The 19,091-nt window shown below is 38.1% G+C and overlaps 2 protein-coding genes across 6 annotated transcripts in view; one reads left to right on the forward strand and one right to left on the reverse strand.

The window, feature by feature from the left end:
* Window positions 1-9,846, reverse strand: part of CRIPT (CXXC repeat containing interactor of PDZ3 domain) — a 36,280-nt gene extending 26,434 nt beyond the window's left edge. For 3 of the 4 annotated variants that reach the window (XR_008749223.1, XR_008749224.1, XM_055816353.1), the window contains exons 1-4: window positions 9,755-9,846; window positions 9,492-9,557; window positions 9,058-9,112; window positions 8,339-8,442 (exon numbers count right to left, since the gene is read on the reverse strand). Coding sequence is in view for 2 of the 4 variants with exons in the window: in XM_055816353.1 (XP_055672328.1) it covers window positions 8,339-8,442; window positions 9,058-9,112; window positions 9,492-9,557; window positions 9,755-9,770 (241 nt within the window). In the remaining 2 variants the exon portion in view is untranslated. Of the gene's footprint in view, window positions 1-5,107; window positions 5,498-8,338; window positions 8,443-9,057; window positions 9,113-9,491; window positions 9,558-9,754 lie in introns of those variants that run through there. The other variant, XM_055816354.1, reaches the window with a different exon arrangement.
* Window positions 9,809-19,091, forward strand: part of PIGF (phosphatidylinositol glycan anchor biosynthesis class F) — a 29,038-nt gene continuing 19,755 nt past the window's right edge. For both annotated transcript variants that reach the window (XM_055816350.1, XM_055816349.1), the window contains exons 1-5: window positions 9,809-9,876; window positions 10,238-10,488; window positions 12,119-12,210; window positions 13,001-13,117; window positions 17,513-17,621. In XM_055816350.1, coding sequence (XP_055672325.1) covers window positions 10,261-10,488; window positions 12,119-12,210; window positions 13,001-13,117; window positions 17,513-17,621 — 546 coding nt within the window. In that variant the 5' untranslated portion in view covers window positions 9,809-9,876; window positions 10,238-10,260. The remainder of the gene's footprint in view (window positions 9,877-10,237; window positions 10,489-12,118; window positions 12,211-13,000; window positions 13,118-17,512; window positions 17,622-19,091) is intronic.

Below are 19,091 nucleotides of genomic sequence, written 5' to 3' on the forward strand. Positions count from 1 at the left end.
AAAAGCCTTCCACAGAAAGACAGAGATTTAAGACGCCAGAGTAAAGTCTTTGCTTAATCCAATTAGCATTTAAATATTTGAATCAATAAGAGACGGCAGTTGGACTGGGCTCGATGCCAACTCTGAGAGCCATGCCTTTTGTCACATGTGGTCTCAGTTGCACTGATGTGTTACTGAAGAGTAGCAAATGCATCAGAATAGTCAATGTCCATGACACAATCTGGGAGCTGTATAAACTTAAAATCTTTATCTTCTATGGAAGCAGCAAAAGGAGTAACAAGATTAACAACAGGGAATGATTTCCTGAAGACTCGACTCATAACGATATATTTAAGATGCCTACGATGAGACCCATTAACTGGTAGAAAATGGCAACTGTGAGTTCTGTGTGTTTGCACATTACCTGAAACAGTTAACAGTACTAATATTTAATCATCATAACCATGACAAGGCAGAAAAAAAACCCCACCTCAACATTTGTTTTCCCTATACCATTTGGAAAACAAGCATATAGTAAGTGCATTTGCTGGAAGTGCTTATGCTTAATGAATCACCAACATTGCTAAATTCAGTGCAGAGACAGAGACACACAGACACAAAGGAGAAGTAGTTTCTAGAGGTTTTCTACTAGAAAGCCCATCTGGAAATGTCTGCTTAATTAGGTGGTTATTTGGCTATCAATTCAACGGTGCCTAAAAAATTTACTTGCTTATTTATCGTAAATGATGGCAGCAAGGCAAAAAAAATAAGCATCGTAAGTGTCTTCATGAACCATGTAAGAAAGTAATCTTTACCAGCAATACCCACATGGAGAATACTCCACTCAGCTCTTCCTTCAGTTTCTTGGCAAGATTACAAACAAATTCTTTGAGGTCTCTTTAACACATCTGTTCCTGTTGCTCTGAAGTGGATGAAATAAGCACTCCTGGTCAACAGAGAACTCAGGCATTCTGCAGGCATTTGCCAGACATGACAAACACATGTGTACCTCATGCACGTTCTGTGAAGTAAACTATGGCCCCCACCCATAAAAGTTGATGAAAAAATCAGCTTCTGATGAATTTCAGATGGTAACTTTTTCTTCCATAAAAGCACAAGTCTGGAAGGAAGATAAGCAGTTCAAAACCAATTGGTCTTCACATGAAGCACATTTGTAATCCTCACTAGAAAAAACATTTGGCTCTGTTATTTGTAAGGGCTGTCACCATGCCTTATCAGATTGTCCAACCAGTTTGCTGACTGGGAGAGCGAAAATATTTTTGCTTAATAGCAAACCTCAGCTGTGATGCAGCCATGTGTTCATTCCCTCGTGATATTCAGTGTGAGCTCTCCTGCCACCAGGATTCCATTTAGCACCCTGCAACATTTTTTTTTTCTTGAACCAGTCCAGTGATGTGGTACAATAATGTAAGCGAAACAGATCCCTGCATGACCCCATGTGCCCACTGAGCAGATAGTTCTATTACAGCAGCCAGTAAGTCAGTGACTGGGCAGCAACATCCCAAAAACCACTGTTGGATTCTCCAAGGTTCAAAGCGAATGACAGAAAGGGGCCCATCTTTAGGCCATATATACTTACAGGAGATCAGGAAGCCCAGTTTCAATCCAGGGAAAACAATGACTTGTCTGAGGGGTTTTTGTAAGACTTTATTAGCCCCAGAATCTTATTTGCAGTGTAGAGGCCCTATCACAAACTAAATTTTGCCATACCAGATGCTAATAGCCACAGCTCTTGCTCTTGGCTTACCATCTTTCAGTGAATAATGAATCTGTCCTGCTGGGGCTTCTTTCTATGTCTGGGAAACTTACAGCTTTGTTTTAGGGAAATATAGCAACACAGTTCGCTGCACTACTTCAAGCAGCTGCTTAATTCAATCTGTTGTTCTTTAATTCTTGCATATACCTCTTATGTCCACTGATAATACAAAGGCACCTGTCATTCTTGCCCAGAATTTATGACTGTGAGATCAGCAGAGTGTCCTGGTCTAAGCGTCTCTGGGCACAGCGACACTCAGTTTGTAGAGAACTGGAATATTTGTGCAATCTGAGGCACTGCAGAGGGGTGGGCTGATTATATAGGGTGATACATAGGTGCAACAGACTTACCATCCGAAAACTATATCTCTTACTTTGCTAAATAAGAGATTTTGGCATAAGTTTGGCCATTCTCAAGAAAAACTGAATGCAAGGTGGTCAGTGACATCTCTGTATATAAGACAAAGTCTTTCTTGTTATCCTTCTGATGATGAATAAACAGAATAAACCTAAGAAGGGAAAAAAAACCACCACATTTCTATAAGTAAACAATTAAAGTAGTCCTAATGCTTTGGGACAGTATTGCTGAATGACTATCCTGGATGTTCCTTTCATCAGCTTCTACAGCAGAAAGAACAGGGTTTAAAACAAAAAAAACGCAAACAAAAAATCACAAAAAAACCAACATGGAGAAGAATGTGAGAACACCATAACAGAATAAGGACCCTTCGACAGTTCCTGCTCGATTTTCATCTGACTGGCTGTTACAGGCACAGTAACATTTTTATAACTAATCTGCTCTTTCAATAATCTACGTTGAAATGTTGCTCACACTTAGCTCAGTAATAGCTCTGGCCAATGAACATGCAGAAACAGTGAAGCCAGTATAAGAATCCAGCAGTACTGAAGAAAATTCTAATCCTACTAAATCTGGCAACACAAATCTCTTATGTAAACTGTGATTTAGAGGACAATCTGATCATCTGGGAACATTAATGTGTTTGCAGTACACAAAACAAAAATGGCAACTTTCCATTACAGATTTTCTTTTGTTTTCCATTGCATAATGTCTCAGGAAAGGCATCCATTGCTAACAAAATATTTTTGGTATCAACAAAAATGCTTTTATATGACAATTTCATTATACTGAAACTGTATTTTATGTTAGTTTTGTATCTTAGGATTGTATGTTAGTTTCAAAGCTAACCTTAAGTGCATCTTTGCCAAGATTGCCTTGAACTGTGGTGCATCTCAGAGGTGCAGGATAGGGCTTATGATCTAAATTTAAAGCAACGGGTGTCCAAAACAATGTTCCGAAAATGGGCTTTTCCGGAAGTTGGCTGTTACATCAGCAAATTTTACAGATCTCAGAAACGGAACCCCTCACAAGGCTAAGAAGGTTTGAGAGCTACAGATGGAAGATCCCAAGCATGTACAAACCACCAGAACAACAAACCGCTGTTTGTATCCACTATTAAAAAAAAAAAACAACATACAAAAAAACATCCAAACAAAACATGTCCTCCTTTTCCAACAAAAATACATTCTGACATGCAAAAGCAGCTGCCCAGTAATAAGATACAGGTGCATGACAGCTCTATTCACAAAGTAACTATGAACAATGGATCATATTATTTAAATCCCTGTTGTTCTTAAAATCAGTTACAAAATGAGGTAAGAGTTCATTCAGTGCCACTGTTTACAGAGTGCAATAAATATTCAATTCATACCATGTATTCAAGAATTACAGTCATGCTTTTGAAATCGAGATACTGGCAAGTTTTAGGAAGACAAGAAAAGAAGTTTTATTCACAGAATAGAAAAAAAAAAAAATCAATCTTACAGAACACACCCATGAAGGGTGAAAAGTTCAGAGTATCACAGAATCTGCCACCTGAAAACGCCACACACACCGCTGACAAGCACTTGCTGCAAAACTTGAAGCCAATTATAGACATTTTCTTTTCATCCCTATAAAGGAAGTGCCATAGAGATGTACATTAATGTTAAAATTCTTTGATGTGTTTGGAAAAAAATGGCCACCACCACGTGGAAATAATTTTGGAGGTTGCCAGCTATCACCAGCTACCTAGCCCACATACCTCCATTCAATTGTTAAGGTAACTGAAACTTTTAAGAAGAACAGCAGCAGCACTGCTCACTTCTTTTGGGAGACGCAGCTCATTCCACTATCCTGACAAAGCTTCTTAGTAAATTTAAAATGCTGAAAAGAATTACCATTTTAGCGGCTGCAGGATGTGAACGCATTTGGAACAAGGAACTTTGGTGACAGATGCCCAATAATGGATAGTTAAGGGTAACAGGAAATGTCAGACAACCCCCTTTAGAGGACTGCTTCCAGTGCAACCACAGCATGGCAGGAGCTAAGAGCAAAGAGAATAATTATATCCCCAGTATTCTTTATTTTCTCCCACTAACACATAGAACAGTGATTGTTCAATCTCCATTAGTCATGCAGTTGTCTCAGTAATAGATGTAAGAACAAAAGGAAACCTAAACCAGAGTATCTATTCATAGGGAAATTCCCATTGACAGTTTTTCGGTTACAGTTGAAAGAAAGTTGCAAAAGCATAAGGGATTGCCAAATGGGGATTGCTGGGAGGAGTAAAGGTCTAGTTAAAACCCCACCAGAAATTTAAATAATACCATTTTTTTCCCTTAAAATGCATGCACTGTGAACATTTATTACTCTCCATAACAGAAATTGCTTTCTTAAGTAGAAACTAACCAAAGTACAAAAGAAATGCAGAGCAACGCTCAGCCTCTCATGTTCAGAGAGGCTCACTTCAAGTCTTGCATCAAACCAATGCTGAAGAGAAGGCAGCCTGTTTCAATCTGTCAGATCTGACACGTATATAAGGAATTACATCATAGAATTCAAAAGCCAGTTTCAAACCAAGTATTTAAAAGCCAGACTAACTGAGGAAATGATGAGACTGAGACCTGGCTTTAGAAATAGATGCTCGTTATTTTATTGCCTTGGGCCACCAGATACCCTGTGTGAAGTCTCCTTAGAACCTAACAAGGGAATAGCTGATCAGTCTTACTGTCAAAGAAAGAACTGGCAGAGTAGCACACTAGATTTCAGTAGTTAAAAATACTTGTGATTTAACCAACCCTACTGTAGGCAGACACAAAATTCAACAGGACACTCGCGTTAAAATCTGAAGAACATTACTTAAGAGGGGAGGACGTAATACTTTGGGGTGAGAGTAATTATAAATACCTATAAGCAGAGAACTAAATGAAGATACTACTATAACGAGGTGATACAAGCTCATATTTTATACATCTAGAAAGTATTACTATCAGACAAGTGGAAGACTCAAGATACTGCGAAAGAACCAAAGTTTTAATCTCAAAGATCTGTGTTATAATGGTAACAGTTTCAACATATCCACTAGGATCTTCTCATTCACTTCAAACTGTTATCAGTTGCTGCAAACCATTACCTTTAAATACCAGTTAAAATTAGTGCTGTACGAACAAAAATCAAACATTATGTACATTTCTAGGCAAACAATCAGGCTGTCTTTACCTCTTATCTCATTCCAAGCAAATATTTTCCAGAAAGCAATATTCACAAATTATTTTCAAGAAAAGTTACTGTACAAAGACACAAAAGTTAAAGTTCATAAAAAGACTAGTCAATACAATTAGACAGAAGTTTGCTTGTAGTTCTTCGTATCCAAGACCTTCTTGCCACACATTGAGCAGATGCCTATAAGTACACAAAAGGTGTGTAAATTTTAAAATCATAAAAGTTTTTCTTCAAAAACATAGTTGCTATGTTTTTGTAAAGATCATGTTCAAAAAATTGTTTAAAAGAGTTCTCATTGACAATCTGTCCGTGCATTTTCTCACCAGATATTGCAAATTCAGCAATAATAATGAATTTAATATAAATTAGTATTTACAGCATATGTGTAATACTGCCACTTGGAAAAAAAGTTTCTATTTTGAGAGCGTTATGATTCACAATACTGCCCAAAGCCTCTATAATTTGCTGGAATACTGGAAAAGAGTCAGGAAAGGCTCCCACCTGGCAAACAGGTAAAAACTCATGAAGTTCATGAGTCCTGTAACCAAACCAAGGCCTGAGATAAAGAGAAAGCAGCTAGCCTAGGAAAATATAGTCACCAACAAACTGACTGCTAAATGGGGATTAACAGGTAGGGAGCTTCAGACAACAGAGAAAGTGTCGATTTCACAGAATTAAGCTATTTTTAGAGTAGTAGAAGTGAGAAACAATGGACACCACAAATACTTGAGAGCTGAAGTGAAGATAACCACCGATGTCCCACAGGACTTTGACCTAAACCCAGAGAACGACAAGTCAGAAGACAACAGCAGCAAAAGTACACATGTCCAGCAGGGGCAGAGGGGTGCATTGCCTCAATGTTTCCCTCTTCTTCTAAAGTAGAAAGGTGTTACATCTTTTGTCTGGTAAGGCCACATCTTGTTTTAAAAGATCATTCAACAGCAGACACAAAACAAGTCAAGCAGCAACTATTCTGGTTAACTCTCTCCAAATCATGTGCTTTCATATATTGACATGATGTGACCGGTCACATACCTACAAGTCCATTAGGAAATAGAACAGCAGGGCACATCTCACATGCTTTACTTTGGAGAGCAAAATCCAGCCCACATGCTGTTCACTTCAGGTCTAAATTGACCAGTAATTAACTCTCAGTTTCAGAGATACACAACAGTTGAAGCACTAAGCCATATGACCGCATTTGCTTAAAGAAACACGTCACAACCATATCTTTGATGACTGGAACTAGAACCTAAAGCACTTAAAAAGTTCTGAATTTTATGGAGACCAGATCCAACCTGGAAGGATATACAAGCAGGCGAAGACGAAATCCTGAAGCCCACCCAAACCAGCCAGCCATAAGTTTAAGAAAGCAAAAAAGGTTCTACCGTATGGGATTTGGGCAGCCATCTGGCAAGCATCTAGCAACCAGAAAAGGCAAGCCTCCTACAGCAGGCTGCTAAAGCACTGACTCAGTACGCATTTATAGAACAATTAAATTTCATAAACAAAACTTACTACTAGTTAGCTGTAGCTCTGCATCTAGCAATTGGATCACCCCATGTCTCTGTGCTATGCGCATTTCTTGGTATTAACAATGTAACTGAGTTCACGTCACTTTTTCCCCTCCCCAGAAATTACAAGTTTAAGCCTTTTTGCTTTCCTATTCAAAATGGCAACACTAGTAGAAGTTTTATATCCTCAAGGCTCTCCATCAGATTTGCTTGAAATTGATTTTATTACCCCCTCAGGAGGTTTTGAACAGTTTTAACAATACTGAAGACTTACTGTGAAGACTGAGATAGAAACCTTCCGGGTATAAGCAGAATTTCAGAATTTTGTAAGTACAAAAAAGATTTTATATATTATGCACTGTACAGTGCAATATCTTGCTTTCTTGGAACGATGACTGTATTCTTCTTTTTCATTTTTCAGTTTCACCTTAAGCCAAGCTTGACTTATGATGCATTGAGCATGTTCATAACTGGACCAGAGGCTCCTTGCAGAGAAATTAACCTTTCAGTGACTTATGTTAAGCCACTGAATGCCTAAGAGTACACGCAGGCTCAAAGACAACCGTAAGCATAATCTGCCTTCAGAGACAAATTGCTGAATTGCTTTTACATCTCAATTTATTCTTTTCTCTTTGCTTTTTATTCCCAAGGTATTCTACTTTTGTTAAACTAGCCTAATGCTTTACCAAGATTATAAGTTGTTGTTTTGTGGGTTTTTTGGGGGGGAGTGGATGAGTCTGGGGTGTTTGGTTTTTGGTTTGAGTTTTCTTTCTTGTTTGTTTTTTGAATGGATTGGGGTTTTTAGGTTGTTTTGCTTTTGGGTTGGTTGTTGTTTTTTTTTTGAGACCACTACTTCCAGTTTTAGATTTAGCTATTATAAAAAGAGGAGAGGGGATAATGGAGCAGAAAAGGGACTGCAACAAGCAATTGAGTTTTACAGAACCTAATAATTTTTTTAAAACTAAGAAAACCTGAACTTGTTAGATGACTGTTTTCTATGCAAATGCCAAAACTAAGTTTACAATTATTCTTCCAATTCTAGTGCTTCAGATACCAGAAACATTCTAAAAGAAGTAGAATCATAGAATGACTTAGGTTAGAAAGGATCCCCAGCAGGCTCTAGTCCTGCCCGCCCACTCAAAACACAGCCATCCTGGATGAGGCTGACTCAGGGCTTTTCAAGTCAAGCTCTAAATGCCTCCCTTAGAGGTTCTACAAGCTCTGTGGGTCCCCGTAATTACAATATTTAACCAGCCTCACAGTGAAAATGTGTTTCCCTGTACGTAATTGGAATTTTCCACATTCTGTGTACATTTTCTCTTATTCTATTACTACGCATCTCAGAAGAGTCTGACTCCACCTTCTCTATGCCTTCCTATTAGTAATTGAAGACAGCAGTTAAATCTAGCCTTAGCTTTCTCTTTGTATGGTGAATCAAATTCAAGAGTTCTACTTGTTCTCTAATTTCAAACCAAACTGGGGTAATTTGGTACTCAGTGAAACTCACCTTTTTTATAGGCACATCCTTGACAATAGTGAGACCCTGGCTGATGGACAGAACTCTTACAAATCCGACATATTGCAAATTTATTCTTTCCATAAGGATCAAATCTGGGAAAAAAGAAAAATATTTTATTTATATACCTTGAAATAAAGTATTTCCTCTGCCACATCCCCAAAAGTCTAAGCCAGCGGGCACAGACAGAAACTTCAGCAAAAACTATGATTTAGAAGAAGGACATATAAAGATTATTTCTAATAGGCTGCAGAAAAGCTCCCACTTTCCCTGTTGAGGGATTTCTTGCATTACGGACAAAAACTTAACAAAAGAAGAACTAAAAATATGTCTTTTTCTTTCAGATACCATACTATATTGAACTTAAACACCTCCCAGAAGCATAACAGAATATCCCCTGCCCAACATTAAGGAAATGCTTGTGAGATTGTACCAGCAATCTCAGCACAGAAAAGTAGCCTTCCCGGCTCCAATCCTAACAGTGAGAACTGCAGTAAAACAGTTGCCCATGGTCTATGGTTCAGCAGAAAGCACCCGTGAAACATGTATGGACATGCTTTTACCAACTAATCAAATGACATAATCCACACAAATATACTGGGTTTTTTAAATGTATTTTGGACAAGTTTGAGCAGTTGCCCAGATATGGAGGAAACGGGCTATTTACAGCAAACTGACTTCTTTAGCCAAATTCAATATTAAATACTAACCTTGCCTTCTTTGAGGTCAGTGCCTTGTTTTCATTTAACTTGCGGCCACCACTTTCTACAAAAACAACAAGAACATGAACCAGTAAGTTTTCCAGTTCCATACTTAAAAAAAGCTTAGTTGACAGCTTTTACACGTGTGCAAAAAAAGTCACAAAGAAATAAACCACACAGCACAGCATTAAAGCACTGCACAACAGTATGCCTTACACCGCGCTCTATTTGCATATTGTCATTACACACAAGGAGAAAAATCCCAGGCAAGGTCAATACGGAACGGCTCGGGATAGGTATTTCCCGGTGCGTTAAATGTGCGTGGGAGGGAAACTAAGGGGTTAAAATTAACCTAATCAACTATTTCACATTCTAACCGTAAGAAGGCGAGATAGCTCAGGTGCCCAACCTAGAAAACAAGCGTTAAACCTCCTCAAGGTTACCTGTCGTGTTTCTCGCACCATCCTTCCAGGTATCGGGAGTGATCACCGTACCCAGTTTCTTCTCGCCTACGTAAGGAGACATTACAAAGAAACGAATTAAAACCGTTAGTACCGCGGCAAGCGCCGCCTACGGCAGAGCGACAGCCACCGGGCCCGCCACCAACAGCCCACCCACTGAGCCCCAGGGACGCCGGGACCCCCGAGGGCAGGCGCCGGCGGCCTGGTCAGGGCCCTCACCGCCACCCCGGGCCGCCCGCACTCACACTTCTCGCACACCATGGCGCCGCCGCCACAACACCGCCGCTTCCGGGCCCGCCCCGGAGCTGACGTGTGGGGGGCGCCGGTTTCCGTTGCCGGGCGGCCCCGCGGCGGCGGCGGCGCTGCGGTAAGAGGCGGACCGGCGCCCCCCCGCCCCCTCATGGCTTGGGGCAGGTGCCGCTGAGCGGAGGCCTGCTGGGGGCCTGCCCGCCGCCGCCTCCCGGTTGAGGCGGGAGCAGCGAGGAGCAGCCCGGCCTGGGCGCAGGCGGGGCTCCCCTCGGGCCAGGCGGTCGGTGGGGGGGCAGGCTGCTGCTGCTGCAGCTGCGGGTTTGCCGTCGGTTTTTAAACGAATGGCGTTCTTCTGCCCCAAAATAATCGCTTTCACCCCCAGCTATGTTCAGAGCTCTGCCTCGGGTGGTGCCACTAGGCAGAACCGTGTAGCGCTTCTGGTGTGTTTCAGTAACGGGGTGCGACTTGCTGTCTTGCAGGTGGCCGCTTCACGGGGAACACGATGAAAGAAGCAGCAATAAGGAGGCTCCTGGCTGCCAACCTCCTCTGCGCCCTCTCGGTTGTTCTGACAGCGGTTGTTCCGGCGTTCTTCTGGGACGGATTCACGGTTTTGGGAACACACCTCACGTGGCTGTGTATTTGTTCTGGTTGTGTTAGTACCTTTAATATACTATTGCACTTAGTCCTTAAACCGAATCTGTCTCCTAAGAGAAGTTCGTTTGCTCACAAGGTAAGATTTCTATTCTTAAACTGTTATCAGACCATATGGAGGGGAAGTGGATTCTTTCCCTAAAATAATTAAAAGACAAAGATGACATTTTTTGCTGATGAACTCTTGTTTTCCATGAATGAGCTGCATGTAGCACCTTTTAAAATAAGTTCTCCAATATTTTAGTGATATTAAACTTTATCTGCCTGTAAATAACCTGTTAAGGTAGAGCGATTCTGTGCCTTTCCTCTTTCTTGTCAATATATTGTTTGTAGTCCTAGCCACTGATCTTCTTACATGGTCACAAAATTGAACAGGGGCAGAACTCTTGTAGTCCAGCTGGGCCTTCAGTGTTATAAAAAAAACTTTTAGCACGCATAGTTGTAAGTTTGTAATAACTCTAAAGAAAGACAAACAGTTTTTAGAACTTGAGACAAAAGAGAGACAAGTTTAAAAGAAAGATAATTTAAACAAAGTTAGTAGATTATAGAAAACTATATGGAAAAGTATTAGAGTGGCTGCGTTTCCTTGAATGATGAGATTTGCGTACAAAAGAATCTAAATCTGGGAGAAATTTTTCCAATTACAGTTTGTAAGAAAAGCACTGAAGGTATGAATCCCAATGAAATAGATTTGAACAGAACAAATTTGGAGCAGCACACAACTTGTACAGGGGTGGGGGAGTATACCAGCGTTTTGAAGTCACATGGATAGTCTTTTACTCCTAACTTGTGGAGTCAGCCAAGATTTGGTGCTCTGATGTGATTCTTAAGCATTTAAGCAAACATCCTTGAAAGCAGTATCTTTGTATGCAAAGCTTCTGTCTAGTTTTGCTGAATGAGTGGGATGTGAAATACATAAAATTCTGGAAAAGAAGTATCTTAGCCATCTGTGATTTAAAAATGAAGCAGGCTTCATGTTCTAGGTGAGATTTCATCCCAGCCTAGCATAAGGGATAAATATTTTTTAAAAGTGTTCAGTGAAATGATGGATTTCCATTGGTGACCTGATCAGAACAGACCTATCCAGAACTGTTTTATCAAGTGGCTGTGCTTCTGTATGATATAGCAAGTACCCAGGAACTGTCGTTTACATTCATAGAAAATTGTACTTGTTTTGCAGATTCATAGAAAGTCATGGACACTTCTCAGATGGGTTTAGAATTTAACATGCCAAGCTGAAAATGTAGTGGGTTTTATTTAATATAATTTTAAATGTTACATTTGATTCTGAATGTGGTTTTTTTCCGTGTACATATTTTCTTGCTTTTAAATATTTTTTCACTTTCTGTGAAAGGTGCCTCTTAATGAATGGACAGAACAGAACACTCAGATGTAAAACAGAAATGTAAAAACATCCAATAAAATTATCTCTGTTTATCTTGTCATTTCCAGTTATATTTTTTGTATGATCGCCTTATTATAATAGAGTGCATGAAAAAATTGTAGGTGTAACATCATAGTTTTTAATTAATTATTTAAAGTATTAAACACAGGGAAGTCTTTTGAAGTGTGCTATGCTGTTATACTGTGCTGTAGCTGAAATTGAAGAGATGGAGTACAATGCTATTGATAAGATCTAGACTGTGTATGTTATTTATGTTCTCTTTTCTTTTGAAACATTTTTCTGATATTTTATTGCTCTTTTTTAGATATCCAGATTTCTAAAATGCTGTATATACTTTTTCATGTCTTGCATACTATTTCATGCGATTATTGTTCTTTATGGAGCACCTCTCATAGAGTAAGTCTGAATACTCTTTATCTTTCCCTAAACATTTTAAGGGGCAGTTCTTCTTGCACATGTTGGTATAAGTACTTGTGTATTTCCTGGTACATTGGAAGCTAAAAGATAAGCTCCCGGCTGGGGGAAGAAGGGGGGCTGTTTTGGTTTTTGGTGGTTGTTGTTTTGTTTTTTGTTTGGGGTGTGGGTTTTTTTGGTTTTGTTTTGGGGTTTTTTGTAGAAGTTGGCTCTTGCAATTTCTGTGTATTTGGAGATGTATTGTTCAAGACTGTTATAAACAACTCCTTTAATATTTATGTTAAGTATATGGGTACAAATGTTTTTCCAAGTTTTATTTCTTCATTTTCCCCATAAGATTCTAAAACATGCATCTTGCATATCTTTTCTCCTTTTGATATTAGTGTGTTAATTTTTAGGAATGATTAAAAAAAGGAAAAAAAAAAGACATGAAGCAGCCTGATTTCAGAGAGAGATACTAAGTTACTGGCTAACAATGGCATCATGTAGTTTGGTTTCATGGTTGCTTCTACAACATCAAACTAGAAAAATAAATGGAATAATGAAGTAAATATCCAAGCGTACTTCAATTCAGAACTGATGTTCTATATGAGGTACATTGTGTTTTTACTCTGTAGTAAGAAGAGAATACTTTGTTCTTCCACGTGGTTTAAGAAAGCATGCATGCTTTAACAAGTTGCCTTAGAGGGGTGGGTGTTTTTTTCTCAGATCTTGGAACGCTTAGAAAATCAGCAACCGCCTCACTTAATTTTGTAATATTCCTTCTTTGTAGGTCAGTGACTGAGACATTTTTGTTTGCAGTTCTTCTGTCTACCTTTACTACTTTACAATGCTTATGTATGCTGGGACCAAACATACAAGCATGGATACGGGTATTTAGTAAAAATGGGTAAGTTCTATTCTGAAGTTTCTGATTTTACCCAGAACAGAAGTGAACAGAATAGGTGTAAATAATATATAATGGATTTTTTTCGCAGAGAAGGGAAAACTTCCTGAATTATGGATGCATTTCATATTTGTAATTACAGCTTTGTGAAAGCTCTTCTGGCAAAGAAAATGATTATTTATTTTGAAGACACTGATTCTGAAAACTGCCTTTTTATTTTTAGTGGCCAGACACTAAATCTCACTTTGTATAAATAAAGTTTCAAATGCACGTTTTACTGGTGTTAAAACCCTTGTGTATGTACGACGGTTGTGAAATAGAGGAGACCTAAGACTGAGCTGTACAGGGACAACCCTGCACATGATCCAATAGCACCTTCATAAATACAGCTTTGAAGTAGGAATAACAAGCCGAAAACCCCACTATTTTAAGAGTATTTTAAACTTGAATGTAATGGTGAAAATTACATATCATTTGCTATGGTCTTAACTATGTAATCTTTACCCATGCTTTTTTCAAATTTCAAAGAAAGATGTTTTCATTGTCAGAGTTTTCAAGCATTATTTTTTTCAAGAGTATGACTGAAGTAAAACAAGCCTTCTTACCTCATTTTCACCTCAGTGAGAGCCTTGATACTAGCATGTATCAAGGATAATGTATTTTTCAGAAGTATTCTATATTCTGCTGTTTTTCACTCACTAGATAACAGGATTGTTGGGACGGTGAAACATAAAGACGTACATATGCTTGAGATTTAATAATAAGATGTTGGGCATTCCTACCTTTTTAATAGTTCATAAGGGTGAAGTGTCATTTCAAAAGTGAAAAGTTGTATAACACTGCTAACCTGTGAAGTTACTTTCCATGGTTCTGTAGAGGAGGGCAAAAGTTGACTTTTTATAGTAGTTTCAGGTATTGACTTTTGGTTTATCTCAGTTTTCAGCTTACTGAAAACTATCTCGAATCCTTATTCAGATCATTTATGTTTGTGTTTTTATTTTCAGTGGAAGGGTTGAATAGACTTTAATAAAAGGATGGAGTTGTTTAGCCAAAACAAGTCATTGCTGATTCACTTAGTCATATTTGAAGGTTTTGCATTTGGAAATAATAGTTGAATTGAAGTAACAGATGTTTGACAGCAGTCTGTCTTTGTGCCAGGTTAGATTTTGAATGCCTGTCAATTTCTTTTTTCTTAGTCTAGATCATAATGTTATTTCAGCGGAATTATTGTATAGGAAACAGAGTTGTCTTGTTTTGACATTTTTGCTGTGACAACTTGTACATACCTCTTACTAGTGAGCCATGTGATGTTATCTGAATAAAAATGTCTGTTTAATAATGATTTTTATTTAGACTGGCCTTTGAATGAAAATAGACTACAAAGAAATATCGTAGCTTTTTTTTTTGTTTTTGTACGGATTGTAGCAAGCTGCTCTTTTAAAAACAAAGTCCTGTGTGTTTTTATTTGACCTCATCAATGAGCTGGAATGTCTTGCATTTAGGCATGAGCTGAGTGTGTAGATATGATGTATTAAAAGGTTGTCTCTGTCTTAACCATATGGAATGAGGTGGGACTGATTGAATGGAGGAGAAGGATGCTTAGGTAAGATCAACACAACAGTTTGCTTTGAAATACGAGTTTAGTGAATTAAATTGCACTGGAACAGCAAGCTAGAAAGTCTGATTAAGGGTATAGCTTAGTATAAAAAAGGTATGTTTTTAAAAAATATCTATACAATTTAGACTTAAGTAACCACTGGCACTTATTTTTGTTACTCTTATTTGCCTGTGCAATATTTATAAGAACAAAATGCGTTTGTGCTATTGTCTTTGCAGAAAAATAAAGACATCTAGAAAAAGAAAGTTTTTCTTGATCTATCAAGTGTAAATAAGTAATAGATATTAATTATCTAACTATTGCTCTGGATAGCAGGTGACTATAATTAAAGTGGCTTTTTCTGTAATTGTTGGCTGCAATAGCTTCCTGCATAAAAACCTTTAAAAAAATCTGTTTTCAATTGCTGATTTGTATTGCTCCTTTTGGAGACTGTTTATTTCAAATCATTAGTCTGAATAATTGTGTTGAAATTTCTTGTATAACAGCAATTATAAGATGTCACCTGGGTAGGAAATATTTGGAGCTTGCAAAAGAAATGGTATAAAGCCATAATTTTAGGGCTCCTTCCAGTTTTCATTTCACCTACTTTATCACTTGTTTGTGAACACAGACTTGGAAGTGTCCTTTTTAAAGGTAGGCATCATCAAATACCAAGTGCTGCTTAGTAGTTCAGTCCTGCTGCAGCCCAGAATTCCAGATCTTGTCTATCCTGGAGCTGTCCTAGTAAATTCTTTTGTTAGTTAATCTCTTAATTCAAACAATATTTAACCCCTTTAAATAATACAATACGTTAAGTGTTGTGCCACTAGTCGTTATTTATTATCCTAAATACCGCTACTTTTATCTGCAGAATTATCTTAGTCATAGTTTATTCATAGTTAAAAATAAAGAAACCTATGAAACTCAGTAGTTTATAAATGTTGTTAGCCTCAGACAAATGAGGGGTTTATATGATGAGTTAATGGGTTAAAGAATACCTGCAAAAATCCCTGTAGTTGACGTTCCACAAAGAAAAGAGACTAATGCAAGCATTGTTCCTTCAGGATAATGCTGGAGGACAAGTCCAGTTTTATGTCAGTAGCCAGTGTCCATGCTGCGGAGTGGCTGAATTAGCAGCTCAAATGGCTGCCAAGTTCTTCACTTGGGCACTGTGCCTTGCTAATTTTGTTGTTTTGCTTTTGGATTCAGTCTGGTATCTCCATATGGTGCAGCAGTATGTGTGTAGATTTACCAGATAAGATGCCTTGTCGGGTATAAATGTACCTCAGTCAGTCCTCTGTATATTCTGCTGGCTCTTTCATTGCTTTAAGGCTGGAGTGAATGTTCTCTTCGCCATGCCACCTAACAGCTCTCTGCTTAGTTATTCAGCTTCTGAAAATAATTTACAAGAATTTTCTATGTGCAGACTCCTAAACAGTTTTATAGTTAAATCAGTACCTTTCCTTTTTAAAAAAAAATAATCTCAGGCTGGTAGGATTGTGAATTGGAGTGTTGTAAATTAAAGGGCTTATTGTAAAAGAAACAGTTCTGCTCAAAATGTCAAAGTTGCGCCATAAATATTATAATCTGTATGACCTTTATTTTGCAAGCAATGAAGAATGTTCGCTTTACACTTGTGAGCTCTTTGGTCATCAGTAAATGCAGCAGTGAGTTAGGTATACTCAGAAGTAAAGTCAGAAATTTTAGACTCTTCAAAACAAGGTGTAGGGTTAAAGCTTTCATGTCATGCAACCCAAACAGCACATGTGAAGTTCAGTGTTTACTATCCACTTAGTCTTCTAGCTATAAAAATGCACATCTTTTTTGTTCTGTTAGCTAAAGCTACGTTTGTGTTTATAATCTGAGATGTAGCAAACTTAAGATTCACATCTCTTACCTTGCTGATCTGGAGCAGGGATTTCAACCTGGTTCTCCTGTCTCAGAACTGTGCCCTACTGTGTTCTGAGCTTCTGCTGTTCTTGTTTCTTAACCAGTACCAAGTACTCCATAGTTCATGGCTTGAGAAAAGCAAAGCAACCACTTGGTAGACTGTTGATGGAAAATAAGTGCTTTATCTATTAAACAGAAACCAACTTTTCTAAAACTTTTCAAGTCGGTAGTGGTAGAAGGCTATAAACTGCAAATTGAAGTCATTAACATCTTTTATGATATCTTTTATGTGCCGTGATTGGCAATGCAAGAGTTCTTTAGCATGCAGCAGATTTGTCCTACAGCCAGCATACCGGAACTTGGATGCAATGTTGTTGAAGGGCTGCAGCATGCAGGTTACCTTTATTTGCAATATTTCTTTTCAGCTGATGGAAACTTGCTTTGGAATATTCACGTAGTGGACTTCCGTTTTAACTCTCGAATTGTTGTAGTCATCAAATAGTAACATACCTACACCATAGACTACTTTGTGACTGTGCTTGCGCTTTTCTGTACAACCCTATGCTGCCCTGCTTCTTCCTGCAATGCACACAGTGTCATTGTGATATTTTCATTTGTTCAGTCAAGCAGTGTGTCAAGCTCAATAGTAGTATTTCCAGGTAAAATAAATAAGCTTTTGCAGTAAACATCTCGGGGTGGGGTGGGGTGTGGAAGTTCCTAAATATGTGGTGTAGGAAAGATTGTGATTATGCGACTTAGATATAGCTTCTATCTTTTAGGAGAAACCTGCATGCAATTTATCAGATATATGGATTTTTATATTCTGAAAATTCTTGGAAGAAATAAAATCTAACACTCTGACATGGTAACTTCTGCTGTTGTTGAAATCCTGTAACACACTGTTTTTACAGAGCTATGTCCATCTGGGAAAACAGTCTACAGATTACTACCATGTGCACTATATTTGGAGCTTGGTTTGGAGCATTTCCTATTCCTCTTGATTGGGATCGGCCTTGGCAGGTTAGTATGTATAACTTTATCATAAAAATAAAAGTATTAGTTTTATGCTACTCTGAAACTGTACAGGTATATTGGACTTACAAGCTGTCGCTACAGGGTTATGCCAAACATCTAAAGTCATTGGAAGCATCGGTGTTTACAGTGTAAGGATGTAAATGCAAAATTTTTACCTCCATTTGTAACCAGTTCTTTGTTACACATTTGAGTGTTGCATGCAAATTTTATCATGAAATAGAGCTGTTAAGTATTTTGATAAGAAGCAGCTAGACAAACAGGAGGAGAAATTTGAGATGATGAAGATGGCTCCAAGTTTGCCTTCGGTTTGGTAGCTTTTATTGTTTATGGGTAAGGAAGGAAAGATGCTTTCCTAGTGGTTTAGTTCCCTTCTGTCTTCCATAAAACCACTTAACAGAATGCATTTTAAATGGATTTGGATTGATTTGTGGAAATGGTGTGGTCAAAGCACTGTGCTAAACACTTACCTTCTGATTTCAAAGGCAGGCAAGCATTAGCTTTGTAGTTGCACAACAATAAATGTGAAGCTGGCATTGCAGATTCTGTCTTTATAAATTCAAATGTCTGTGCTATTTTTTTCATATTTTTTTTGGCATGGACAAGTGATTCCATTAAACATTACAGAAGTCTGCAATTGCCATAAAATCTTCCTAAGTGTCCTCAGTGAGTATTTTCTTTCCTCAGGTTACCGGACTGTAAACTGAGTAGTATCTACCAGGCCTGTTCTTAAGCAGATGGTTTCAAAGGTTTATTTCAGAAATCAGTAGAACAGTGAACACACTTTTCTCTCTGATATTGTAGAGACATCGTGGCTTACAGCTGCAATGGAAATCTGTCTTCTGGAAGTAGCTAACAACCTGCTTTTATGCCACCAGCCTTTCTTTACGACAGTGTAATGAGATATTAAAATTTCTATTATAAAATAGAGGTAGGTTAATACTTTAAGTAAAAAAGTCAGGTTTTCTTCCCTAAAAATACTTGGGCTTACTCTTGCAAGATGTTTCACTATCGAACTGACATAGGTCTATGTTGGCACTAGTTAATTGTTGATGGGCATGAATGAAACCAAATGAATCCCTTGATTTTTGAAGTGCAATCTCGTATCTTCTCATGAAGTCTTACTCACTTTCCTGTTCCAGTGAGAGGCAAGCAATTTTTTCTTGCCCAGCTAGGATTTTAAAATGGCATGTCATATCCAACAGGCTTTATTTTATTCCCAAAATCTCAGACTTTGCTAATATGCTGTGTATAAAAAAAATTCACCTTTTACACACTGGTAATAGAAGGAAAACTTCATGATTAAGTCAGTCACTAATACATTAAGACAGATACTTTAAGTACAGTTAATTTTTTACTTTATATGTCCGTTTCCCTATCTTCCCATAGTAGGAGACACAACTTAGGTAATGGTCTGTTTGAAAACTTTTCCAAGTCAATAAAATTCAGACAATTTCA

This window comes from Falco peregrinus, chromosome 11, assembly GCF_023634155.1.
Source record: "Falco peregrinus isolate bFalPer1 chromosome 11, bFalPer1.pri, whole genome shotgun sequence".
In the NCBI taxonomy this organism is placed as follows: Eukaryota; Metazoa; Chordata; class Aves; order Falconiformes; family Falconidae; genus Falco; species Falco peregrinus.